This window comes from Heloderma suspectum, chromosome 11 (assembly GCF_057233095.1).
Source record: "Heloderma suspectum isolate Gila_16-S chromosome 11, 16-S_ref, whole genome shotgun sequence".
Taxonomy (NCBI): Eukaryota; Metazoa; Chordata; class Lepidosauria; order Squamata; family Helodermatidae; genus Heloderma; species Heloderma suspectum.
Window position 1 is genome coordinate 22,623,726 of NC_139468.1, and position 27,264 is coordinate 22,650,989.

The window sequence follows — 27,264 nt, forward strand, 5'->3', positions numbered from 1 at the left end:
GCTGATGATGCTCAGCTCTATTTCTCCTTGTCAGAGTCAGCTGGGGCAGTGAAGGTGCTGGACCAATAAACTGAAGGGCCAATAAACTGAAGCTGAATCCTGACAAGATGGAAGCTCTGTGGATTGGTGGTTCCCGAGTCTGGGAACTGGGTAAGCAACCTGTCCTGAATGGGGTTGCACTCCCCCTGAAGGAGCAGGTGCATAGCTTGGGAGTACTCCTAGATCCATCCCTGTCACTGGAGCCCCAGGTGGCCTGGAGTACATGGGGCCAGCTTCAGTTGATCCACCAGCTCCGGCCTTTCCTGGACAGGGATAACCTAGCCACAGTAGTGCACGTCCTGGTAACCTCCCAATTAGGCTACCGCAATGCACTTTACGTGCGGCTGCCCTTGAAGATGACTCAGAATCTGCAGCTAGTGCAAAATGCAGCAGCTAAACTGTTGACTGGAAGTTCACATAAAGATCACATAACACCAGTCTTAAAAGGAATTGCACTGGCTGCCAATACGCTTCCGGTCGGAATTAAAGGTGCTAATGACATTTAAAGCCCTAAGTGGCTTGGGACCTCGATATTTGAAGGAGTGCCTCCCCCTGTATATTCCTGCCCAGGGATTGAGATCTGTTGGAGGAGCCCTCCTCTGCATCCCACCAGTGCAAGACATACACTGTGGTGGGACAAGGGAGAGGGCTTTCTCTGCTGTGGCACCCCGATTGTGGAATGCCCGCACCCCTTGGAGGCCTGATGGGTGCAGACACTGGTTTCATTTTGGCACAAGTTAAGACATGGCTTTTTACCGAAGCCTTTGAGGGCTCATTGGATTCCCTGAGTTTGTACACTGTTTTAACTGGTTTATTGTTTTAGATTTTAAATTGGTATTAGCTAGCTTAATGATTTAATATATTTTAGCTATTTAAATTATGTATTGTTTCATGCTGTTTAAATTTATTTTATCTGTATGCCACCCTCAGATCTTAATGATATAGGGTGGGATACAAATGTTTCAAATAAATAAATAAGTAAGTAAGTAAGTAGGTGATTTGCAGTAGATCAGCAAGGGTTTCTGACCTCCAATCAACTAACAACTGGAAAAATGTCCATCACCCCATAAATTACATTGATGAAAAAGAATACTGGGAGAATTTTCCCCCAAATCCACAGGAATTGGTTTTGGGGTTAAAGGACTTCTGAGCTTGGTTCTGGTATGGATTTGCAAATTCCTGGGTGGAGCATGTGCTCAGAAGCATCCTGTTTCTTAATTCTTAGTATATATCTGCTCCAATTGGTGAACCTCACGATTCTAGGAAAACCAACAAGCCTGAAGTCTGCCCACTCATGGTTTAGAAGAACTGCAATGGAATATAAATGACAATATAGCATAATATAACTGGGAAACATCAAAATCAACTCCTAGTTCTTTTGCCTTTCCCCCTTCCACAGTCAGTCCAATGCACAACTATTTTGCATGGCCACTCAAAGTATCAACCACTGTTTTGTACTGGAAAAGTCCAAGGGCCCAACACCATGAAGCTACAGTGAATTTGTTGTCATATGTCAAGTATGCTTGATCCCTTCATCAGAGCCTTTTATATGACATTGCAGTTAGGTCTATTTCCCTGGATAAAAGGGTGGAATAAAAATCCAATAAACAAACACGAATCCTGTCTGGTAAGAATATCTAGTAAAAATGATGCTTCATGGTCCATCTGATGACATGATAGGTGGGGCGGGGGATTGTATTTCTTATGAACTACTGAATAACCATTTCAATGATGCTATTCTCAAAATTGTTCCAGGGGTGGGTGGGGAGTGCTCCCTTCCCAGTGCCTCTCTGGGTTAGGGAGAAAATTCAGGGATTCTAAGATGGGCAGGGGGCTAAAATTATAATCTTCCTCCTAATCCAATTTGGGGGACCGGACGCAGTCTTAGCATTATCTAAGACTGCTTAGGTCTGCATGACTTTGAAACATTTAGAGTAATAGACAGCCTTTATACTAGGTTCATTCCAATTCTTGGGGGCGGGGGGAGGACAAGAACTTTAAATCCTTTCTTTAAAAAAACAAGAAAACCCGCACATTCTGGGGGGTGGGGGTGCGAAACTAGGGATGTACGAAAGTCACTTACCTGTTCGCGGATTATGTTGATGGTGGGGGGGGAGGCGTTCCGTCCCTCCCCCCGGAATCCTCGCCGGGGGGGAGGCGCTCCGTTCCTCTCCCCCGGAATCCTCCACGGCTGGCTGTGCCAGGGAGCAGCCAGCCAGGCCCGGTCAGGCCAGAGCCGTCCGCAGCCGGATTTCCGGCCGCGGAGGGCTCTGGGTAAAAAAAAACAAAAACAAAACCGCATATGCAAATGGCGGCTATGGCCGCCGCCATTTGCGCTCCTTATTTTTGCCCTCTTAATCTATGTAAATATTTACGTAGACTATGACGACGAAAATCAAGGGGAACGCAAATAGCGTAGCGGGCGCTATTTGCGTCCCTTTTTGATTCCCTGTTTTAGCCTACGTAAATATTTACGTAGGCTAAAACGGGGAATCAAAAAGGGATGCAAATGGGGAATCAAAAAGGGACGCAAAAAGGGCCGTCGCCATTTGAGTGCCTTATTTTTGCCCTCTTAATCTACGTAAATATTTACTTAGACTATGATGGCGAAAATCAAAGGGGAACGCAAATATTTACGTAGGCTAAAACAGGGAATCAAAAAGGGACGCAAATAGCGCCCGCTACGCTATTTGCATTCCCCTTGATTTTCGCCGTCATAGTCTACATAAATATTTACGTAGATTAAGAGGGCAAAAATAAGGAACGCAAATGGCGGCAGCCGTAGCCGCCGCCATTTGCATACGCGGGTTTGGGTTTTTTTTTACCCACCCAGCCATGACAGGCTACATAAAGATTTACGTAGCCTATCGCATCGTGTTTTTTTTTTTTTAAACCTAGTCATGATAGGCTACGTAAATCTTTACGTAGCCTATCACGTCTTTCTTTTTCTTTCTTTCTTTTTTACAAGAGTGGAAATGGCAGCGGTGGCAGCCGGTCGGAAGACCGGCCACCGCAGCCACCGCCGTTGCTGCCACTGCAGCCGCCGCCACCCAGAAGATCCACCCCAGGTGAGTCTCGTCCCGGGGGGGATCCGTGGGGGGGGCGGGGGGCAGGCCGTTCCACCACGGAGTTTGGGGGGCCGACTGCACTGGCATTCAGCCTCACCGTGATCTGTGGAGGAATTCTCTGCCATCCCTTTGCGAAACACATTTTGAAAGCATGTTAGGGAAATCCACATCCATGGATTCTGCCCAACATAATCTTCCCAACAGAAATGTTCTTCGGAAAGTCAATGCAATGTTTGCCTTGTTTTTCACTTCATGCAGGGTTTACGTGATCACTGATTAACAAGGTAATCCCCTTGTTGTATACATGTGAGGAATAATTGTATCCATGCCTCCATTCACTCTGTCTACAAGAGTATCCAACTGGAGGTTGACTTATAGATGGCTATCTGAGCAGACAGTGGCCACTTGAAATCATTGTGAACAATGGCTCTCTGCTGGCCGTGTGGTGGTGCCATTAGGGATGGACAGATATGCTACCTCCAGTATCAGAGGCAGTATGCCTATGTACACCAGTTGCTGGGGAACATGGGCGAGAGGGTGTTGTTGCATTCATGTCCTGCTTGTGGGTTTCCCATGGGCAGCTGTTTGGCCACTGTGTGAACAGAATACTGGACTAGGTGGACCCTTGGTCTGATCCAGCAGGGCTCTTCTTATGTCTTATGTTCTTATGCTGATTATGCCAAGACTTCTTCATCCTTCCATTTATTTTCACTTCTGAATGCACTGAATGGTGCTTGGGAAAGCAGCGTTGGCCTTGGGATGTGGAGGACTTTAATCCAGAAGACACACAGCGTGCAAACTCAATACTTCTTTCACACTGCTTAGGCTTGAGATTAATTATGAGAATGCAATTAATGTGCATGTCTTTTTGTTATGTAAATGGAAGCCTAGGGAAGCCTAAGCAACCTCAGGATCTTGTGGGCTGGGGAAGGGAAGTTTAACTCTTTCTCTCTCTCTGCCACCATATAGACAAAAACCATCTCTCCAAAGCAGCTATTTGCATTTCAAGGGAAACCTCCATTGGCTAAAAACATCAGCCCACTGCCCACAAAAGTCACCAGAATGTCACAGCACAACCTCAAATGCGCAGAACATAGGACTGGACGAATCTGTCCATTTCAGTTTCTCTAAGTTTCTCAATTTCCAATCTTAAATTCAATTCATCCCAAACTTTGTGATTTTTTTAAAGTTTGCATGAAAATTTCACATTCTTTGTGCACATTCTTTGTGTGTCTCTCCTAATATATACAGTTTTGTATGCAGCTTTGCCTAATATAAACATTTTTGCAAGCAGCTTTCCTAATAAAATGCATTTTAATATTATTTTGACTAATATACACCACTTGTGTGCACTTTTTCCCTTTCTCTGTACACGTTTTTTAACTGCAGAACTTCATTGCAGAACTCAGGGCCCAAGTCTAGCAAAGGTGCCCCCTGCCTCAACAGGTGTTCTCACTTTGCATGAAGCACCCCAGAAGATGCATATTTCAAGGATAACTGAGTTTCAGTTTGTGTATTGGTTCAAATGTACCACATTAGGTAAATTTGCACTAAGCTGCAAACTAAATGAATTTCTCCCATATCCCATAGGGTGACCATGTGTCCTCTTTCACAGAGGACAGTCCTCTATTTGAAGGGCTGCCAGAGGACTCGCCTCTATTTTGAACGTGTCTCTATTTCAAAGGCTGTCCAATCCAAGTCCAGTACAAAGATAAAGAACCATCAGAAGGAACAGCTGGGCCTTAATGTTGCCCATCAGTGACACCTGGACAGCAGACTGAGCAAAGCACACAGGTTACCTGGTCACAGTCTTCTACAATATGGTGAGATGTATGTATGTATGTATGTATGTATTTAATATTTACTTTATTTTATTTATTTTATTTTCTGTATGCATGTATGTATTGATTGACTGTATTCTACAATATGGTAAGATGTATTTCTCTTTAAATTACCCTAATTATTTCTAAATTTGCAGCCATACACATAAATTAGCAAACGCAAATGTTAAAATATTCAGCAAATCAGTGACCTCCTTTGTCCTCTTTTTTGGTGATTCACCCAAAAGCGGCCACCGTAATCCCTAGGAAAGTGTATCCCCACCATCACAGCCAAAGAATATGCGGGGAGGCATTTTCTCACCAGCCCTACAATATTTGTTGGACAGTGGCAGGGAGAGAAAGAGTCGAGCTTCTCCTCTCCAGGCCCATGGTTCCAAGGCTGTTCAATCTTCCTCTTGGCTGCTATTCACATAACAAAAAGCCTCTGTTAATTCCATTCACACAAGGAGGGGGCAATCGTATTGTCGGGGGGGGGGGCATAGGATAGTTTGGTTTCTTGGCTCCAAGGTCAGAGACAGGACTCTGACTTCAGAGCCAAGAAACCTCACTCCCATTCCCCTGCCCCTCCCTCTCATAGCTGGTGCAGAGAGAACCATGCTGACTACCTCCCCGTGCTTGAACAATGGAGATGGGGGAAAGGAGGCATTCCTGGGGGTGGGGAGGGGAGGAGACCAGGGAAGCTGCAATATAACGTATCCTAAGGCCACCCCAGCCTCCTTCCCTCCCTCTCTGAGGAGCCACTGCTAAACGGGCAAATTCACCCGTCTAGCAGAAATGCAGGGCAGCTGGAGTGCAGAGGCAAGATCACCTCCGCTGTCCTCCCACCCTGCACTGGATACTCAGCAGCCTCTGAGTTCAGAGGCTGCTGGCAATCCACATAGGACTGTGCTCTGAGTGTCACATTTAGCTTGACCCTGAGTTTGCCCTTCTGGGGTGCTTCATGCAAAGTGAGAACACCTGCTGAGGCAGTGGGCACCTTTGCCAGACTTGGGCCCTTGCCAATGTCTGCCACTGCCACCTGCTCTCAGAAACAAACAGCAAAATAACAGCCCACACTGCATGTAAACCCCCCCCCCAATTGCTTTCCAGAACGCCCTCATATAATCAATAAGTTGATGCTGAAGTAGATCAAGGGGAGGTTTTCCCAAGAGAATGTATCCATGTAAGCAAGTCCAGAATACAGTACTGAAATCTAATTAATCTTCTAGCCTCACCTTCTAACCATGCTCTAAAACAAAATGTTCTGGAACTGGTTGGACAGACAGCTGCAGCAGCCTTAGTTACTGTGGAGACCCTTACTAACACACCAGAAAAAGAGCCTGTGTGAGAACAAGGGATTTTAAACTGATAAATCTAAATTGTCCCCAGATCAGTTCTTCCATCCAAGGTGTTTTTGAGTGACCCACTAGTAGCACAATCCTAACCACGTTTGCTCAGAAGTAAGTCCCATTGATTTGGGGCCAGTCATTGCCATTCAGAAATAAACACATTTTGAACCAATTCATATTTGGAACTGATTTCAAAGCTGCTGAGGTTTAAAATAAATAAATAAATACCCCAACAAACTGGTTTAAAATGCTATACCAATTATGTACACAGGCAGCATCTTGAAATGGTTTAGAATTCAACCCACTTCATCTCAATCAGAAACAATTTGGTCAAGACACCAAGGCAGGCTTGCCATTTCTGGATTCAAAGAAAGCTCTTGCATCTTTTATGAACTGCGTGTCTGGGAGATATTAAGTCAGGTGCAATCTCTTCAGCTACGGCACTCTTACACACTCCTTACGTCAAGGTTTAAATCTGACAGCAGTATCTCTTCAGGCTCGTTTTAATATTTAATTAAAACAATCCCATTTTCCCACTTGCTTACTTCCTAGGCACTGGCATCTGAAAACATGTCACATAATTTATTTCAGCCTAGAGGAGACAACACCATAAACGTCCTCTGAACAGGCCCAACATTACTATGGATGTCTTCCAGGATAGAAACACAGAGCAGATAAGCAGCATAGGCCTTTCCCCCCCTTCATGTCTCCCGGAACATTCTTTACATCATCTCTATATTTACATATATATAGGACAAATGAGTGTGCAGTGTATCCTCACGCCTTGAAAGTAGCACTCCTGTTCAGGTTCCAGGCAGCCTGGAACAGGAACCGTGTAGTGCTTTTTGTCTCTTGTGGGGAGGAGGAGTTGGGGGAATTTTGGGAATGGGGCAGCCCCCTCCCCAAAGCTTTCCCCTGCTATACTATACAGTATTAGAGGGTAGCCACCCCCAAACCTGAGCATTTTATAGCTATATAATGGGAGGGATGGACACAGTTCTGAAGAGTGGGAATAGGAAAAGGATATCCTTTCTCCCCTTTGTTCTCCTGAAACTTCCCTGTATCATGCAGAGGTAGGCTGACCATATTTCCTTGAGACAAAAACGGGATATTGGGATGACAAAAATGGGATATTGGGATGACAAAAACAGGGTGGGGTTATGTAATATTCTGTATTCATGAAAAAGTAAGACGATAACAAAAGTTTTATTAGAGAAAGAATCTCTATGGGCGGAATGATGGTAGACATAACAGTAAGACTCACCCTCCTGGCTTGCACATGCTGAACGGGGCTTAGTGACTGCCTCTTGAATTCCCCGCCACTGCAGACAAGCCAGGAGGCGGTGTCTGATCGTTGCTAGCTCAAGAAGCCTGGCCCTGACTGGATAAAGTAAATGGAACTTCTTCTTTCATCACACTAGTAGCTTTACTGCATGCATTGATTAGCATAGAGCCTTATGATAAACGCATTCAGTTTTTTACAAAAAATTAAAAACAGGACAAAATTGACATTTATATTAAAACGATGGGATGGTCGGGAAATATGAAAAAAACAGTACCGTCCCATTTAAAATGGTACGTATGGTCAGCCTATGCAGAGGGATTTTAAAAAACCTAATGGCATGCATCTCCCTGAACTTCATTAGGCTCAACTGCTATCAGATTCTATACCTAGAAGCTCACAGATTATTCTTCGGCATTTTTGGTTTTTCAAAACATTATCTTTTTTTCTTTTAATTTACAAATGTAGGGCTTCTTCACGCAGAGTTTTTATCCTGCTATTGAGATTGGTTACTCACGGAAGTTTGCAGGTCCTTTAGATGACATCATCAACCTCCAGGGTGTCTCCTGCACTAAATGACCTTTATTTCATTTTTTAAAAGATTGAAGATAATGAGCTACCAAATTACAGCTCTTGACTTCCATTTGAGTTCCCTCATGAAAAGAGGAAAACTCTCAATAAGAGGAGGTAGACCACAGAGCCATCTAGCGGCTGTATAATGAAACACTGAAGACTCTGAAAATGGGGAAAAGGAGGGGGGAAAGGAAAGCATGTGTAAACGGAGTCCGTCATGATCCTGCATTTAAAACAGAAGCAGAAAACTCCATTTTAAACGTGGGATTTTAGGCTGGTGCAGAGTTGCTCTTAGATACTTCTGCATACCTAGGAAGTCCCGTGAGAACGTATAAGCCACTATCTTATGTTTAGGTGGTCCGTTTTGTTCCCTAAGCAATAAACATTCAACTACCTGAGTTTGTTGTTGGGGGGGAATGATGATAATGATTGCCAGGTTGCAAATTGGAGATCAGCCCTACCTCTTTAAGGGGTCGCATTCTTGGTGTTGTCTAACTGGGGTTTCTATTATCAAAATGAAACAAAACTAGATGGCTTTCATCATATAGTCATGGAACAGAGCAATTCTCCCAATGCACATCATGGAAGTGAGGGTTGTATGTCATTCTAGACTTTTCTTAGCTTGGTTTTTCTACCACTCTGCTGTTCCCTCCTCCTCTTCCCTCATGGAGCAAGCAGGGATCTCAATTTGCCAGCTGCTGGTAGGAGAGGATGATGGAGCAGAGCAGGACAAGAAGCATCAGGCAGGAAAAGTAGGAGCTGATGCAGACAAATTAAAGAGACAGGGATGATCTTTAGAGCAGCCAGCTGACAACCCTTAGCAACAGGCCTTAGAGAACCACAACATCACTGAGTGCTTTATACCTTCCACTTCAAACACAGAAGAATCAAATTAGCACAGTGGTATACATTCATGCCTTGCTTTTTGCAAAACGTTTATCTTGCACTTTAGTTTGGCCTACATGAAAGAGCATTGTGGAAAAATAATAAGGACTGGTATGTTCACTTCATGCCAAACCTAAGAACACATCCATTGTGAAAACCACTTCCAGAGGTGTAGCCGTGTTAGTCTCTTGTGGCAAAAACAATGAAGAGTGTTGTGGTACCTTAATGACTAACAGATTTATTATGGAAAAAGCTTTGGAAGACTAAAGTCCACGCACAATAAATCTATTCCTCTGTAAGGTGTGTTTTTTTTAATCCATTATGGAAGTCAGTTTGACATTATTGGACCCACATTTGGTTCAATGGTTTTGCAAAGGTTAATTTGCTTTTTTACTTCCTGTGGTAACTCTGCAGCAAATCGTATAATTTAATAGATTTCAAAGGACATTTGAGGTAACAAACTCCCAGCTCCCTGTGCCTTGAAAGTCCCTCAAGCTGCCTATTTTATATGCAAGCCAACATTTAAAAAATGTATTGGGATTAGCAGTGGTGTGAAACAATAATGCCAGTGCCAACCAGTCTTTCAGCAGTTTTTGGCTGACACCAAGCAAGACAAGATATAGTTAGGTCAAACAGTCATGATGCCCCTCCCAGAATAGATGTGACAGCCAGAATGAAAGTAAGTCCTGATGCTAAATCAAGTTGAATTGTACAATGTTTGTTTTAACAAAGGGGATGTTTAAAGCCTGTACCTATAACCATAGGTTATTCCAGCCTTCCCCAACCTGGTACCCTCTAGATGTTTTGAACTTCAACACCCGTCAGACCTAACCAGCATGGCCAATGGTCAGGAATGCTGGCAGCTGTTGTCCAAAACATCCAAAGGGCACCAGGTTGGCGAAGGCTAGCCACTGGTTCATTAAAACATGGAGGGCTAACCGATGGGCTAATGGGCTGTATCCAGCACACCCAGGAAGGATCTGTCTAGTTCTTGAGAGCCTGGGTATCCACGCAAGAACCGGGTTGGTCTCATATTGGGGAATCCACTGGGACATACTAATAAGACTGACACCAAAAGTTAAATGGATTCCAATGGCCGTTTGAGTAGAACCAACACAATCCAATAATTGTTCAGTGTCATTGTTTTTTAGGCCATTCCAAGCTACTTCCTCCTCCTGGAGTAACAGCCTCTTTCCAGAAACAGGGTGGTTAATACTCCTCTTATCTTGGCTGATTCCAGGTCTCCTGGGCACTCCAACTGTCTTCCCTTGCAGAAAGCATGAATGACGGTTGGTTCTTGAACTGCTGGGTAGTAATGCAAATCTCACCTCCCCCAGCCTCTCCAGTGTCCTAGTGGTAAGAAGTTGGCTCTAACATGTGAGAGTTTATAAAAAAGAGAAAAGAGAAGAGAAGAGAAGAGAGGAAAAGAAAAGAAAAGAAAAGAAAAGAGAAAAGAAAATAAAAGAAAAGAAAAGGGGGAGGGCGAGAATTGTCCTTTGGTGTTACAAAATTAGAAGCAACAGAGATTTTTGCAAGTAGGATTGTGAGAAGCAATGCAGCATATAAAACAGCATATACAGAAAACTCAGCCCTGCAACAACAACAAAAATATAATAGGTATAGAGATAATATTGTGGATTCTAACCCTGCAATGTTGGCCATTGAACTTAAGGCATCATATCCTTGAGCAATAGTGACTCGAGGAACTTGGTCCATTGCCAAGACGGTGGCTTTCCGGTGCGCAAGCTTGTCCAGGAGCTCTGGGTTCTGAGCTGGATAGATGAAGCTGACAAGCGTTGCTTTCTCCTTGAGTAGGGCTGTCTCATGTACCCCCAGCACTTCATTAAAGACTGGAGCTCTGACCTTAGAGAAAATAAAGGCCACATTTTATTGCTTTGTTTAAACCAAAACTTCTTTCCAGTTACCTAAATTAATATCTACATGGTGCCACCATTTCATTCAAATCCCTCCTCCAACTCACCTTTCCCATGAAGCCATTAACTCCTTAGTTCCCATCCCACAACTGAAAAGTTCAGATCAGTTCTATTGTTTATAACCCTAGGTCATCACTATATAACAAAAAGAAAATATCCAGAATATTACAAAAGTTAAAAAGGACAAATTAAAAATAGATAAAAGAAAATTATAAATAATTTGGAGCTGACAAACAAAAAGTCCTTGATACTAATTTCCAGATTTTATAAAAGTGTCTGTTGACTAAACCAAAATAAAATATACAAAGCTAAAATTACACAACTGAAATAAAGCCAAGTGTGTGTAATTCTAATATTCTCATATTCACCCCTTCTCTCTCCCTTCCCTTCTCTCCTTCTTTGTTTCCCATCTGGGCTGAAATTTAGATTGTTAAGCACCTTGAGGCATAGCTATGCCTTTTTGTTAAGCACCTTGAGGCATAGCTATGCCTTTTTGTTAAGCACCTTGAGGCATAGCTATGCCTTTTTGTTAAGCACCTTGAGGCATAGCTATGCCTTTTTGTTAACTTCTGTAAAGTGTCAGGCACATCGATGGTATAATGATGATGATGTACAATTTTAGTTGCAATCCTACTGGACTAGCAGTCTTTGAGCTGGTATACACAAGCAGCAACTCATCTTGTAAAACTGTTCCAGTACCAGTTCAGACTAGCATAGAAGAAATTATGTATTTGAATGAAACCCCCATGAAAAAAAAAAATCCCTGTGGGAAGAAAACTATATACAGAGGAAGGACTAGGCTAGAACCATTCTTGCTGGCATATATTTTTCTTGACAGCAGTCAAAACTGTGGCCAGAATTGTCTATAATTTTGCTGACAGCCACTTGCCAACCCTTGTAGAAATTCTGTTTTCAGTTTGGATCTTTGTGCTTCAGATTTTTGCCTGCATCCGTGCTTCAGATCTTTGCCTCTGTACAGGAACACTCCTCCAGATCACGAACGCTGCAGCATGGGCTGGCTGCCATTATGAATATGCAACCCCCAACTGGAGGTTGTTGGGGGTTGTTACGTTGTGCTAACCAGCTGGCAGAGGTTATTTGAGGGTTAAACAACCCTTGCATCACCCACAGTCTGTTGTTGGGTTACACAAGGGTTGTTTAATCCTCAAATAACTCACATTATCCGGGTTCCCAAGATTCAGCAACTCTCAACAGTCCCCAGTCAGGGGTTGTATATGCATAATGCCAGCCGGCATGCACCACAGCTCCTCGAGGGTAAATTAACCCTTAATGGGCTGTCGCATCATGCAAACTGGACTAATATGTCCTATTGAAAGTAGTGGGACTCAAGTCTCAATAAACACACTTAGGGCGCGTTCCTATGCACATTTAGACAGAGTAAAGTCCTACAACTCCCAGCATTCCCCAGCCAGCATTTGCGTAGGATTGCACCCTTAAGGTGGTGCTGCAAAGGGCCATGGCTCAGTGGCAGAGCACCCGCTTTGCATGCAGAAGGTCCCAGGTTCCATCCCTGGCATCTCCAGGTAGGACTGGAAAAACTCCTCCTGCCTGAAACCCTGGAGAGCGGCTGCCTGTCAATGTTGAGAACACTGGGCTAGATAGACCAAGGGTCTGGTTCAGTATAAGGCAGCTTCCTACGTTACTGTGATAGTGCTTGACTTTGGCTTGGTGATGCAAAGGAATGGACCAAGCCAAGACTGAGGCTTTACATTGAGAAAGTTTGTCCAAGTGACTGTGGTTTCTTAATGGATAGATGAAACTATTAAGTCATATTCTTCTGGTGCTTCCAGACAGAGGGCTCTCTAGTACTGCCAGTCAAAAGACATTGTGCCACTATTCTGTCTTTCCCTCCTTAACAGATTTTCTGCGGTAAGAAAAAAACACAGAAGTGGTGAAAACACGGGTGGGTTACAACCGGAGAACGTTGTCATCTGAACTTCCACCTCCTCCCCTAGAAACATAAAATGCTTCATCTAGAAACACCTTTACTGTCATAGGGTGAGCCTATATACTTTTCATTTGCAAACTTGCCTTTAAGACAATATCAGATGCAAAGACAGTTTTCAAGTCCCCAATTCTGGCTCCAGCCTGCTTGTATTGATCATCAGAAAACTTTGCTTCTTCACCAGCGCCATGTTCCACTTGTACATTAAAACCTTGCTTTACTAAAGCTTGAACGCCAGCAGGGGAAAGAGCAACTCTCTTTTCATTTTTGTATATTTCCTTGGGAACGCCAACAACAAGGTCTTTGTAGCGAGTTCCTAAATAAAACAGAGAGAGAGAGAGAGAGAGAGTCAAACTCATAATTATCCCAAGGTGCTTCATATATGAAAGTGGTTAGGGCCATGGGACCTGATAGAATGACTCCACCCATATGTATCTACCCATGCTTTAAGTCATCCATCCAAATGCTGTTCTCATTCTGAAGCTTGGAGGGTGGCAAAAAGAGAGGGCTTTTTCAGTGGTGACCTCCCAGCTCTGGAATGCTTTCCCAAAAGAAGCTCGCCTGACACCCTGATACTGCTGTCTTTTCAGTATCAGGCTAAGACTTCTCTGTTTTCCCAGGCTTTTAAAGTATTGTCATATTTAGTGCTTAAGATGTATTATTTTAGTCCCTGCACTGGTTTTAACTCTTGTACTTAAGGTGGTTTTAGTTTTTGCATTTGTATTATATTTTATGCTGTGTATATCTATTTCTTTTATGTTGTTATTTTTTATTTTATTGTCTTTATTGTTTTTAAATTTATTTGTACAATGCCTAGAGAATTCAATTTTATTAAGCATTTAATAAATTAAATAAATAAATAAATGCATACGTTTGAATCCTTTACCTTACAACAGCCTCCAAGATTTGAGCTGAAGATGGGAATTGGTATAATGGCTGCTGATGTCCCAAATGTCTTTATTTATTTATTTGATCAATTTTTGTCAAATCACTTCAACCACTAGAATTCCCAGGACAGCAGACAATACGAACATCTAACAATAAAATCTAACGATATGCAGTAATTAATTGCACCAAAACCAAAGTATACTGAATATAAGAACATAATCCTAACAGCAACTATAAACCCCATTCCACAACAAACAACAAATCAGAGATTATAAAAATATTAAAAGTATTAAAATGCATGAGAAAATAAAAATGTTTTTGCCTGGCACCTAATGACATCAGTGTAGGTGCCAGATGAGCTTCCCTGGGAAGGGCTTTCTAAAGGCAGGGGACACCACCAAAAAGGCTCTGTCTCTGGTAGCCATCCACTGTATCTCAGAAGGTGAGGGTACCCAGAGATGAATCTCAGATGATGATCTCAGTGACCAGTCAGACTAGTACAGCAGAAGACAGTTCAACAAATATCTGGGTCCCAAACCATGTAGGGCTTCAAAGTTTCAAACCATCATTTTGAACTGAGGCTCCAAAAAATTGAGAGCCAGTGCAGATGTTTCAAAACAGGTGAGACATGACACCAATGATTCCCTAAAGAAGAAGAACACAATGATATTCTTCTATGCCAGGGATAGGCAATGTGATGCCCTCCAGATGTTTTGAAGTACAACTCCCATCAGCCCAAGCCAACATCACCAATGGTCAGAGACTATGGTGGTTGTAGTCTAAAACATCTGGAGGCCACTGGTTTGCCTGCTCTATGCAATTCCTAGAGGGAACACTCTCTCTCTCTCTCTCTCTCTCTCTCTCTGTGGGGGTGTTCTCTCTCTCTCTCTCTCTCTCTCTCTCTCAGGTGAAGAGCTTTTCTACTAAAGCTGCTGTTAATCCGCTGCATCTACTTTTGGCTTTGTCGCAGAATTGAGATCCGAGCTCTACACAAACAGCTTTTCTTTTCCTGCTTTTCTACAGCACAACTTGTAGAGGGTGCTGTGCTTTAGCAGAATATCACAATTACACAAGTAGGAACATACCTTTTCTTTCACTTCCAGAAATAATACCCCATTTTCCCTGCTCTAAAAACAACCCAGGAAAGTGCTCTTAAAAAACAGAAGTGAAACTGGAGAATCACGGCGGCGCCTAAAGAACCTGTAAACAACTGTAAGGAATCACAAGCCTACGATAAATGCTTTGTGTAGAAAAGTTCAAAATGTTACAGATTCCTAAACACGGTCTATTATCTTCGCATCTCTCTTAGATTCATGCCAGTTTCTCTCATTCTCATGCCAGCAAAATTTTTTCCACATTTTTCTAGTGTGGAAAAATAGATGGCAGACACACATGCAGAGAGATGGGACAAAAGCATAAGGAATCTTGTGGGTAGAAACCAATTAAAGTCCTAGTTAGAGTAGACCCATTGAAATGAATGGGACTTAAGTCAAGTTTCATTTCAATGGGTCTACCCTAAGTAGGGCTTTAGTTGGACTCTACCCTGAGGGGCTAGGACTGATTTTATTGTTAATAAAGGCCCTCTCAGTTCTTTGTCATACCAGAAAGAAGAAGCCAGACAAAAACACTTTTCCCCTCAACCCTGTTCCTACTGCTTTCAAGACTTGTTTATTATCCTAGTTATAGTGAAAACCAATTGGATTGAGACTCTTTCTGCAAAGGTTACTAGTACTGAGTAGCCAACTCTGTAAGCCCATACTCATAATGAGCCCTTTTTTCCCTCACACCAAACAATTCCACTGACTGCCCTCCACGGGTTACACACATGAGGTAGGGGCGTGTGTGTTTGGTTAGTGGCGCAGAGTGCCGCCAGATGAAACATTCCCGCCATCAAAAGTTTTTATAGTGCTCAGTTCCACAGCCAACCCACACGGTCACACGAACGCACTGGTGGATGCCAGAAGAATAACAAATTAAAGTTTGGTTTATAAAAGGCTTGGCTGGGATGCGGCTTACACAAGTTTTCATGCTGTTTACGCTGAAAAAAAAAAAGGTGTGGGACAGGCCACAAGCAATGACGCGACAACCTCAATTCTACAGACTCCCGAGGTGGAAAAGACCAAAAACAAGACAGCTATGTCAAGAAGAGGGTTCTCCCCTCCCCACTTCCACCCACTCTCTCCTGGCTTGAGCTGACTGCAATTATTTGTAACAAGAAAAAAAAAAAAAACCCAGTCCTAATACAGATCCAAACACATGGGTATCACTTCGTTAGTTCTTCGGGGAATCAGATCATGCAAAAGCAGAGTTAGGAACACAGGAAACTGCCTTGTACTGAATCCGGAAACACAGGAAACTGCCTTGTACTGAATCCGGAAACACAGGAAACTGCCTTGTACTGAATCCGGAAACACAGGAAACTGCCTTGTACTGAATCCGGAAACACAGGAAACTGCCTTGTACTGAATCCGGAAACACAGGAAACTGCCTTGTACTGAATCAGGAAACACAGGAAACTGCCTTGTACTGAATCCGGAAACACAGGAAACTGCCTTGTACGGAATCAGGCCATTGGTCCATCTGGTTCAGTAGTCTCAACAGCCATTTCAGACAGAGCTCTTTCCCAGCCGTACCTGGAGATGCCAGGGACTGAACCTGCGGCCTTTGACATGCAACACATGTGTTCTACCATTAAACCACTGTCCTTACTTTTCTCCTTCTCTCATAATACTAGAGCCCAATGGGGTCACCCCATGAAGCTGATTGGTGGGAGGTTCAGGAGAGATGAGAGAAAGGACTCCTTCACACAGCGCATAGTCAAACCATGGAATTCGTTACCACAAGACGTAGTGATGGACACCAATTTGGATGACTTTAAAAGGGGGTTAGACAAATTCATGGTGGAGAAAACTATTGATGGCTGCTTGTCCTCATGGCTATATGCTACCTCCAGTACCAGAAGCAGTATGCCTATGTATACCAGTTGCTGGGGAACATGGGTTGGAGGGTGCTGTTGCACTCATGTCCTGCTTGTGCTTTCCTGGTTGACAACTGGTTGGCCACTGTTTGAACAGAATACTGGACTAGATGGACCCTTGGCCTGATCCAGCATGCCTGTTATGTTCTTTAACCAAGATTTCTCCCTAAACGGGCATTCCTTTTAAGTCTGGTTCACAGATTATGCTATTGCGGTGTTCATCTACATTTTTAAAATTCTGCACTTAAAACTGTAGCGTGTGCGTGGGACAAATACATGTGTGAAACGTGTAATATCATACAGGTACAGTTGTTAGATGGGTCCCCGCCAATTGTAAGCTTAGGAGAAAACCTGGCTTTGCTGCCGCTTAATGTGTGTGAAAGCCCTTAGCACTGCAGTCATTGCTTAAAAGAATTTCTCAAATAACTACACTGCAGTGAGAGTCCTAACACGAGACAAAGAGCCTTTCTACACAAGGTATTTATTGTGTGCTCATGATTCCTCACTCATGGTAGTTTGCGATGTTGTCATCCTGCAGGGCCTCTCCCGTGCTTTGCAACCATTTTAGCAAGTCTTATTTTCTAATGAGGAAATTCAGGTATATCCTAAATGGTGCCATGCAACTCTCTGTGTATTTGCACAATTCCTCTATACCACAGTGCCCCTAGTGGTTGTGTAATGGAACATAGAGAAAGGCAGAGAAAGAAACCCCCCAGAAAAAAAGAAGCCGATCCTAGTCCCACAATGAATCTGGAAACAGAAGGCTTGGTAAAGTGGTGGGTAAAAAACCTCATGTAGAAAAACATACGGTGAGGGAACTGCCCAAGGTGTAATATTTGGGGTATCATTAAAGGCAGAAGAACAGCTGACAGAAAATTCTCCTGCACAAGCTGTGTCGAGATGAACAGAGGCTGCACAGAGCCCATTCACTTTTATGGAGCTTACGCAGAAGAACTTCCCAGTAACATGCTTCCCATGTTAGTTAGTAAGAGGGGAGGTGCCACTTTGATTTTCCTCCTCAGGATCCAAAATTTCTTAGGCCAGTCTTCCCCAATCTCGTTCCCTCCAGGCATGTTGGACTACATCTCCCATGGGAGTCATGGTCTTGATACACTTGGAGGACACCAGCTTGCAGTGGGCTGTCTTAGGTATATGTTAGTACTCTAAAACTGTAGCATCAGGGCCAAAACACATATTCCTTTAAATCTGGGTCTAGCAGCACTTTTTTAAATTTTTACTCTAGAGCAGGTACAGGGCCCCTGATTTGGATCAGGCCCCTTGCACCTACTCTAGGGTAAAAATGAACAAAAGACAGATTTAAAGAAATGTCTGTTTTGGCCCTTAGAAATCTTTCCTCATGCTGGATTTCCTTAAGCATTCATTGTCAAAAGGGAGCTATCTCTGTCCATACTGACAATTAGCTCTTAAGTATGTGAGAAGAAGAATGAGTCACACCAAAGCAGAACAGGGATCTTCAGACACAAACACATTTACCTGCTTGCAGTACCCCACTTGAAGCTCTCTTCAAGCCCTTTAAATCTTATGTAAGCCCTCAAGAAACAGAGCTGTCAACAATGGGCCATCCCTGCAGGCTGTTTTCCTTGCCAGCCCCTTTCTTACAAATGTTTGCAGCAGTCAAAATGGCCATCCCCATCCTGCCCACACTTTGGACTGGTGTGTTTTTTTTAATAACCTTAACCCCCCCCCCAAAAAAAGTTGGGGTTAACTAAAGGAATGTCTTCTCTCACATCAACCTATCCACACAATACTATATAATTTGGAGGCCTTCAACCAGGGAGAGACCTTCAACCAGGGAGAGGGCCTTCCAAGCCTTTCTTGTGGAATTATCTCCCTAGGGAGGTTTGCCTGTTTATGCTAATATCTTTTAGGTGCCAGGCAAAGACCTTTTTATTTTCCCAGGCTGTTGATCTCTGATGTATTTTTTTTATTTCTGCTTTGGTTGGTTTTGGCACTACCCCCTGAAGAAGTCCAAACCAGAAGTAACTCAACATCCAGTAGACTTGGAGCTTTTCTACCCAAAGCATTTATTGTACGCTTGTCATTCCCTACTCATAGTTGTTTACGGGTTCCTTAGACTCTATCATGATCCTCCAGTTTTGCTTCTGTTTTTAAATAGCACGTTTGGCAAGTTGTTTTAGAGCAGGCAAAATGCGGTATTATTTGTGAAAGGGAAAGAAAATGCCTTTTCCATATGTAACTGTGCTATTCTGCTATACAAAAGTGCCACCTAGAGGTTATGTAGCAGAAAACCAGGAAAAGAAAAGCTCTTCATGAAAAAGAAAAGCTCTTATTTCTTCATGTAGAAAAAGCTCTCAATTCTGCAATGCGACCGAAAGTAGATACAGCAGATTAACAGCCTCATGTGGAAAAGCTCATGATGTGTATCATAGTTTTAATAAGACATAACTCCCCATTCTCTCTGCATTCAGGAAGGGGGTCAAGACACATCTTTTTACGTGGGCTTTTTAAATGGTTGTTATGGTTTTAATACTGTTTTTACTGTTTAACTGTTTTATTTGATTATAGTTTTTATGTTTTGGACCTTTTGTAAACCGCCTTGGTTCTTCTCAAGAAGGTGGTATAGAAATACTAGAAATAAATACATAAATAACAATTAGGCTTGCAGGTAGGGTGATCTTGTGTCCTACTTTACATAGGGCAGCCCTGTATTTGAAGGGCTGCCCAATCCAGACCTGGTTTAAAGATGAAGGTCCTGTTCGCACGAAATGGCAGCAAATTGTGGGTTAATTAATCCACAGTTTGCTATGACATGTGCTGGGTTTATAAAGGTAAAGGTAAAGGTGTCCCCCCCCTTCATGGATCACTGCCTTGTTGTGGCGAAGGGGCTTGCGTAACTCAGTGAAGCCATAAGCTATGCCGTGCAGGGCTACCCAAGACGGACAGGTCATGGCAGAGAGTTCTGACAAAATGTGGTCCACTGGAGAAGGAAATGGCAACCCACTCCAGTATTCTTGCCAAGAAAACCCCATGGAACGTATCACAAGGCTAAAAGAGATGACGCCGGAAGATGAGCCCCTCAGGTCGGAAGGTGTCCAATATGCTACTGGGGAAGAGCAGAGGGTATTTCCAAGTAGCGCCAGAAAGAGTGAAGCGGCTGGGCCAAACCCGAAAGGACACTCAGCTGTGGATGTGTCTGGCGGTGAAAAGAAAATCCGATGCTGTAAAGAACAATATTGTTTAGGAACCTGGAATGTCAGATCAATGAATCAAGGTAAGCTGGAGGTGGTCAAACATGAGATGGCAAGATTGAACATCGACATCTTGGGAATCAGCGAACTAAAATGGACAGGCATGGGCGAATTTAATTCAGGTGACCATCATATCTACTATTGTGGGCAAGAATCCCTTAGAAGAAATGGAGTAGCACTCATAGTCAACAAAAGGGTGGGAAAAGCAGTACTGGGGTACAATCTTAAAAATGATAGAATGATCTCAGTACGAATCCAAGGCAAACCATTCAACATCACAGTAATTCAAGTCTATGCCCCAACCACTGAGGCCGAAGAAGCTGAGGTTGATCGGTTCTATGAAGACCTACAACACCTTCTAGAACTAACACCAAAAAAAGATGTCCTCTTCATCATAGGGGATTGGAATGCTAAAGTAGGAAGTCAAGAAATCACCGGGATAACAGGCAGGCATGGCCTTGGTGTACAAAATGAAGCAGGACAAAAGCTAATAGAGTTTTGCCAAGAGAACACGCTGATCATAGCAAACACTCTTTTCCAACAGCACAAGAGGCGACTCTACACATGGACGTCACCAGATGGTCAATATCGAAATCAGATTGATTATGTCCTTTGCAGCCAAAGATGGAGAAGCTCCATACAGTCAGTCAAAACAAGACCTGGAGCTGACTGTGGCTCAGATCATGAGCTGCTTCTTACAAAATTTCGGCTTAAATTGAAGAACGTAGGGAAAACCACTAAACCGTTCAGGTATGACCTAAATCATATCCCTGATGAATATACAGTGGAGGTGAGGAATAGATTTCAGGGATTAGACCTGATAGACAGAGTGCCTGAGGAACTATGGACGGAGGTCCGTAACATTGTTCAGGAGGCAGCAACGAAATCCGTCCCAAAGAAAAAGAAATGCAAGAAAGCCAAGTGGCTGTCTGATGAGGCTTTACAAGTAGCTCACGAAAGAAGGGAAGTGAAAAGCAAAGGAGAAAGGGGAAGATATACCCAACTGAATGCAGAGTTCCAGAGAATAGCAAGGAGAGACAAGAAGGCCTTCTTAAATGAACAATGCAAAGAAATCGAGGAAAACAACAGAATGGGAAAGACTAGAGATCTCTTCAAGAAAATTGGAGATCTCAAGGGAACGTTTTGTGCAAAGACGGGCATGATAAAGGACAAAGAAGGCAGGGACCTAACAGAAGCAGATGAGATTAAGAAGAGGTGGCAAGAATACACAGAAGAACTATACAGGAAAGATCTGAATGTCCCTGATAGCCATGATAGTGCGGTCACTGAACTTGAGCCAGACATCCTAGAGAGTGAAGTCAAGTGGGCCTTAGGAAGCATTAGTAACAACAAAGCTAGCGGAGATGACAGTATTCCAGCCGAGCTATTTAAAATCCTAAAAGATGATGCTGTTAAAGTGCTGCATTCAATATGCCAACAAATCTGGAACACTCAACAGTGGCCACAAGACTGGAAAAGGTCAGTTTACATTCCAATTCCAAAGAAGGGCAACACCAAAGAGTGTTCAAACTACCGCACAATTGCGCTCATTTCACATGCCAGCAAGGTTATGCTCAAAATCCTACAAGCTAGGCTTCAGCAGTATGCGAACCGAGAACTACCAGAAGTACAAGCTGGGTTTAGAAGAGGCAGAGGAACTAGAGATCAAATCGCCAACATTCGCTGCATCATGGAGAAAGCAAGAGAATTCCAGAAAAACGTCTATTTCTGCTTCATTGACTACGCTAAAGCCTTTGATTGTGTGGATCACAACAAACTGTGGCAAATTCTTAAAGTGATGGGAGTACCAGACCACCTTACCTGTCTCCTGAGAAACCTGTACGAGGGTCAAGAAGCAACAGTAAGAACCAGACATGGAACAACCGAGTGGTTCAAAATTGGGAAAGGAGTACGACAAGGCTGCATATTGTCACCCTGCTTATTTAACTTATATGCAGAGTACATCATGAGAAATGCCGGGTTGGATGAATCAGAGGTCGGAATTAAGATTGCCGGGAGAATTATCAACAACCTCCGATATGCAGACGATACCACCCTAATGGCAGAAAGCGAAGAGGATCTCAAGAGCCTCTTGTTGAGGGTGAAAGAGGAGAGTGCAAAAGCTGGTTTGAAACTCAACATTAAAAAAACTAAGATCATGGCATCTGGCCCTATCACTTCCTGGCATATAGAAGGGGAAGAAATGGAAGCAGTGACAGATTTTACTTTCTTGGGCTCCAAGATCACCGCAGACGGTGACTGTAGCCATGAAATTAAAAGACGCTTGCTCCTTGGGAGGAAAGCTATGGCCAACCTAGACAGCATAGTAAGAAGCAGAGACATCACCTTGCCGACAAAGGTCCGTCTAATCAAAGCTATGGTTTTCCCAGTAGTAATGTATGGCTGTGAGAGCTGGACTATAAGGAAGGCTGAGCGCCGAAGAATTGATGCTTTCGAACTGTGGTGCTGGAGAAGACTCTTACGAGTCCCCTGGACTGCAAGGAGGTCAAATCAGTCCATCCTAAAGGAAATCAACCCTGACTGCTCATTGGAAGGACAGATAATGAAGCTGAAGCTCCAATATTTTGGCCACCTAATGCGAAGAGAAAACTCCCTGGAAAAGACCCTGATGCTGGGAAAGACTGAAGGCAAAAGGAGAAGGGGACGGCAGAGGATGAGATGGCTAGATAGCATCACGGATGCAATGAATATGAACTTGAGCATGCTCCGGGAGAGAGCGCAGGACAGGAAGGCCTGGCGTGCTATGGTCCATGGGGTCATGAAGAGTCGGACACGACTGAACGACTGAACAACAACAACAACAAAAGGTGTCCCCAACCAGTCGTGTCCGACTCTAGGGTGTGGTGCTCATCTCCATTTCTAAGCCGAAGAGCCAGCGCTGTCCGAAGATGCTTCCGTGGTCATGTGGCCGGCATGACTGAACACCGAGGTGCGGTTTATACCCATAGTTAATTAATTGTAGGTTAATTGTGGGTTGTTTATTCCACAATTGTGGGTTAATTAACCCATGATTTGCCACAGTTTATACCCACAGTTAACTAATTGTAAGTTAACTGCAGGTTGTTTAATCCATGATTAACCTATAGTGTTCAGATCCAAACAACACAGAGCAACCTCCAAACGGCCCAATTAGAGGTTGCATATGTGAAATGGCGGTGTGATGCACTGGGGCAAAAAAGATTTGCTGCCATTACAATCGAACCAGGTCAAAGAATAATAGAAAAGAAGAACAGGGGTCTTGAGTTGCTGATCAACAGCTGCAGACCTAATCACAGTCTTCCCCACTACAGTGAGATTTGCACCTATACCTATAAATCAGCATATGCAAATTTAATGCAGATTTCTATCTCCTTTTGTTCTCTGTTTTGGTGATGCATTTCCTCTTAGTTTTGGAAATGCCCAAATAACTTTCTTCCCTGGTGCCTGGCAAGCACCCTTTCTACTTTCTGCCTTCCCAAGGGTAAACACCTTGAACCAACATTTTGTTGATTTTAATTTACTTCATGAGATAAGTGGAGGAAAAAAGCAGCAGCCAGAGCTCTTGCTCCAACTGCGGAAACTTTAATTCATAAAATCCAGGGAGGAAAAGAGAAGAAGCCACTGCTGTTACCCTCACAGGCAGTGCCTCTTAAAGAGGTTTTCAAAAGAAAGAGAAATTGCCACCAGGATTTTTGGTATTGCAGACTATGGCATATTTTGCTGTCTGCAAAAATGACACATCAGCTATGCTTATCCAAAAGAAAGAAAACAGCAGACAAGTTCTATTCAGTCTTGCACTGTTTCAGTACATATGTAAACAACAGTGGTGGAAACAAACAAAAATCCATCCTCCTCCCATGGGGTCTCGTGGAGACATACTTTTCGGTAGCAAATAGCTGTGTGATCTGTAATTCCTCATGTTGCAAACTATGTTAGATCTCCTATTTCTTCATCCTGATTTTTCTTTTCTTTTTTAGTTTTATCGTAAATATTGTTTTTAAAAAAATAGCCACCAGCCCTGGGAAGAACCCTGACAAACCAAGTGGGGTGAACCAGTTCTCCCCTTCCCTCACATCCACCCTGAAACAGCCATCCCAAATTGCCCCCTCTGAACAGCGGGAGAGCAAATTGCCATGAGGTTTTGGTACAGCCTTAGGTGGGGTGCAGAACTGTGCAGAAGGAAGAAAGTAGTGGCCACTGTGGATGCCAGAGAGAGAAAGGAAGGAGGGTTGAAGGAGAGAGGGGTTTAGAGAGGCCTGTGGTGGTGGTCCATACAGAGAGAAGAGAGAGCACAGAGCAGGGCACAGTACAGTGAACTGCCCAGAGAGCTTCAGCTATTGGGTGGTATAGATATGTAATAAAATGAATAAGGGGGTTAGAAAATTTATGAGTTAAAATGCTGAGTTGAAATAACAATGAAAATATTTTCCCATGGTTAATTTAAAGCAGACTTCTTGACTTTGGAAAAATTCAATAGCAGCCTATAGAGTGATTTGACTTACTACATCTCTGCATTACCATATCCTCCTTACTCTGGATTTTTCTAAACTAAAAACCTCCAGTGATCCAGTTCGCAGGTCAGCAGTCGTGAACAAATGGGAGCAAACAAGCAGGAGCAAGCAAGCAAGCATGCTAGCTTGCAGCTGCTCGAATGGTCCTGCTGAGTTAAACAACCTAGGGATGCTTGTTGTCTGTGACATCCAAATGCAGAAGTGTGGGTTGTTGGGAGAGGAACAAACCAGACTTGTAACCCAAGAACAAACCATGGGTTACAAGTCTGGGTTGTTCCTCCCCCCACAACCCACAATTCCACATTCAGACTTCACGGGCAACAACTGTTTACCTCAGCAGAGCAGCCAGGCTCCTGGGCGCCAGCACACTTGCTTGTTCCTCACAGCTCACAGCTACTCAGGGGTTGTTTAACCCTGGGAAGCCATGGCATATGAACTGGGCCAAGATCTTTCTTTCACAGGAAAGATACTCCACCCATTAATCAATTTACTTGCCCTTCCCTGCACCTTTTAAAGCTCTATGGTATGTTTTTGAGATACCTGTATTCCTTTCTGCTGTGCATTTGTAATCTGCCCAGAGAACATTGGTTACTGGGCAGATTAGAAATATAATAAATAAATAAATAAATAAATAAATAAATGTATCCCTTAGCAATTTACTGAGCGTTTTGGGTCCTATATGCTGGAGAACTCTCCAAGTCACAGCTTTCCCCCTTCTCTGTATAACTAGGATGTCACTGTGACATTTGTGGTAATCTTCTCTACATGTCTGAAATCAGTTAGTTTATACATAGTGCTGTCCAGTATTTCTCAACTACAAATCCACCAGTGCATATTTCCAAACTCTGCTTTTTAGTAATTAAACTCTGTTTTAAGTTGACTTTTGCTTTGCTTACTTTATCTCATTGGGCAATCATTTTCTGGAACATACTAAAATAAATCTAAACTACTGTTCTTGTAAGAGTAAACGAAACAATATTTAATACGCCATTGTTTCCTTATGGTTACTCTTACACAATTGTAACAAATAAATTAAGAAAGCAACTGGAATCCGAAGAACAGGCTAAGGTTCAAACTACATGTGAATCTCAATTGAGTGAATTGACGCCGACGCAGGGAGCGGCGCCAAATGGAGGGCACGGAAAGGAGACATAGTGCTCTGTTGGCACGCAAACAACAGTTGCGCCCAGAGGATCCAAGGGAAAAGGGGAGGGACTCTCCCTAGCCCATAAGTTCAGGGTCTGCCAGTGATTCTCCTTCAAACGGGGACCAACTGTTCCAACGTAGGGCATAGGTACTCTGCTGCTCATATCTAGTTGCTAACGGTAGAGTTGTTAAGTTGTAAAAGAGGAATAAAGCTTTGAAAAGAATCCCTTTGTCTTTGTCTGGACTTGGCCACTGGATTAGACTGAGAGAGGCCGCCAAGGAGCCCTTGACACTAATGCCATTTGGACCTTCGTTGAGTGTGGGTTTGCATCTGTACTCCAAAACTGTTGATGTTCCAGCACCCTACAGGTCAAAAAAGATATATTTGCTTTTCACTTATGGTGAGGTATTATCATGACACCCACTATTTTTTTAGGCTATAATGGCAAATCTCACTGGGGTGCATGAGCTGCTTGTATACTAAGCAAACAGAAGCAAAGTCTCCTAAGCTCTATATTTAAAGTTGTTGTTATTATTGTTGTTGTTTAAAATTAGTCAAGCAAAGTCAGAGCTTTGTTTTCACTTGATCAGTTGGCATTCTGTTCTTTGTTAGTTTGTTTGTAACATGAACATTCCTTTGAACACTGAGCTATTGAAATGAAATTCCATATGCATGTTCTGGTGTCAGGGCCTATGGTGAGCCAGGAGCCAGGAACCATAGACACACCAGCAGCCAGTAGTACTGCTGTAAGTCAGAAGCAAAGGTCAAACGAGGAGGTAGGGTCAGGGAGCAAGCCAGCCATCACAGCCCAAGGGCAAACCATACGATACATGAACATGCCAGAGCTTAGGAAGACCTTGTTGCTCAAGCAAGTCTAAACTGGAACAGGAAAACTCTTATAGCCCTTCCTGTCCAGGGGGATCCAATAGCCAGCCAGTGTGGGTGGAGTCAGTTCAAGACCGGAGGAGCCTTTGGGTCTGTGTGTGGCTGCCCCTGGTGGTGAGTCACTGAACTGCACGTTGCAGCAACTGCTGACTATACTAAACTGCCTCAGCAGATGCTGCACTGTGCAATTCAGTGACTCACCACCAGAGGCAGCCACACACAAACCCAAAGGCCACTAATTTTAGCCACAGCAGCTCATGATAGTGGGACAGCATTCTACATGTCAAGTTCAGATACCAGCTATTTCCAAGCAGAGCTGGTTCCAGTTTTTTTGGGGGGGCGGACACAGTGGGCTTTCGCGCTAGTGATAGTATGCAGCAGCACTGTGATCTGTAACCTGCCCATGATTTACCCACAATGCCTCCAATGTGAACGCCTAGTACATGTACATCCCAGGGTGGTATACATGCTCCCCCCCCCTCTTCATTTTAACCTCACAACTACGCTGTGAGGTAGATTAGGCTATAATCCAATGAGCTTTATGGCTGAACAGGACTTGGACCCAAACCCTGGTCTGCCCAGTCTAAGCCCAACATCCTAACAACTCCACCACACAAAAGCTGTCTAGTGTGAAAGCAAGCAAATGCAGTGCAGGCCTAAACTGAACTCTGGAGACCCCCTACAACGAATAAAGGAATTTCTAAAACACA

At 43.5% G+C, this 27,264-nt stretch overlaps 1 protein-coding gene across 1 annotated transcript in view; it reads right to left on the bottom strand.

Annotated features, from left to right (window-relative positions):
• LOC146337133 (NAD(P) transhydrogenase, mitochondrial-like) overlaps positions 1–27,264 on the bottom strand; it is a 112,146-nt gene that overhangs the window by 70,790 nt on the left and 14,092 nt on the right. The window contains exons 3-4 of the mRNA XM_084817151.1: positions 13,003–13,232; positions 10,662–10,879 (exon numbers count right to left, since the gene is read on the bottom strand). Coding sequence (XP_084673277.1) covers positions 10,662–10,879; positions 13,003–13,232 — 448 coding nt within the window. The remainder of the gene's footprint in view (positions 1–10,661; positions 10,880–13,002; positions 13,233–27,264) is intronic.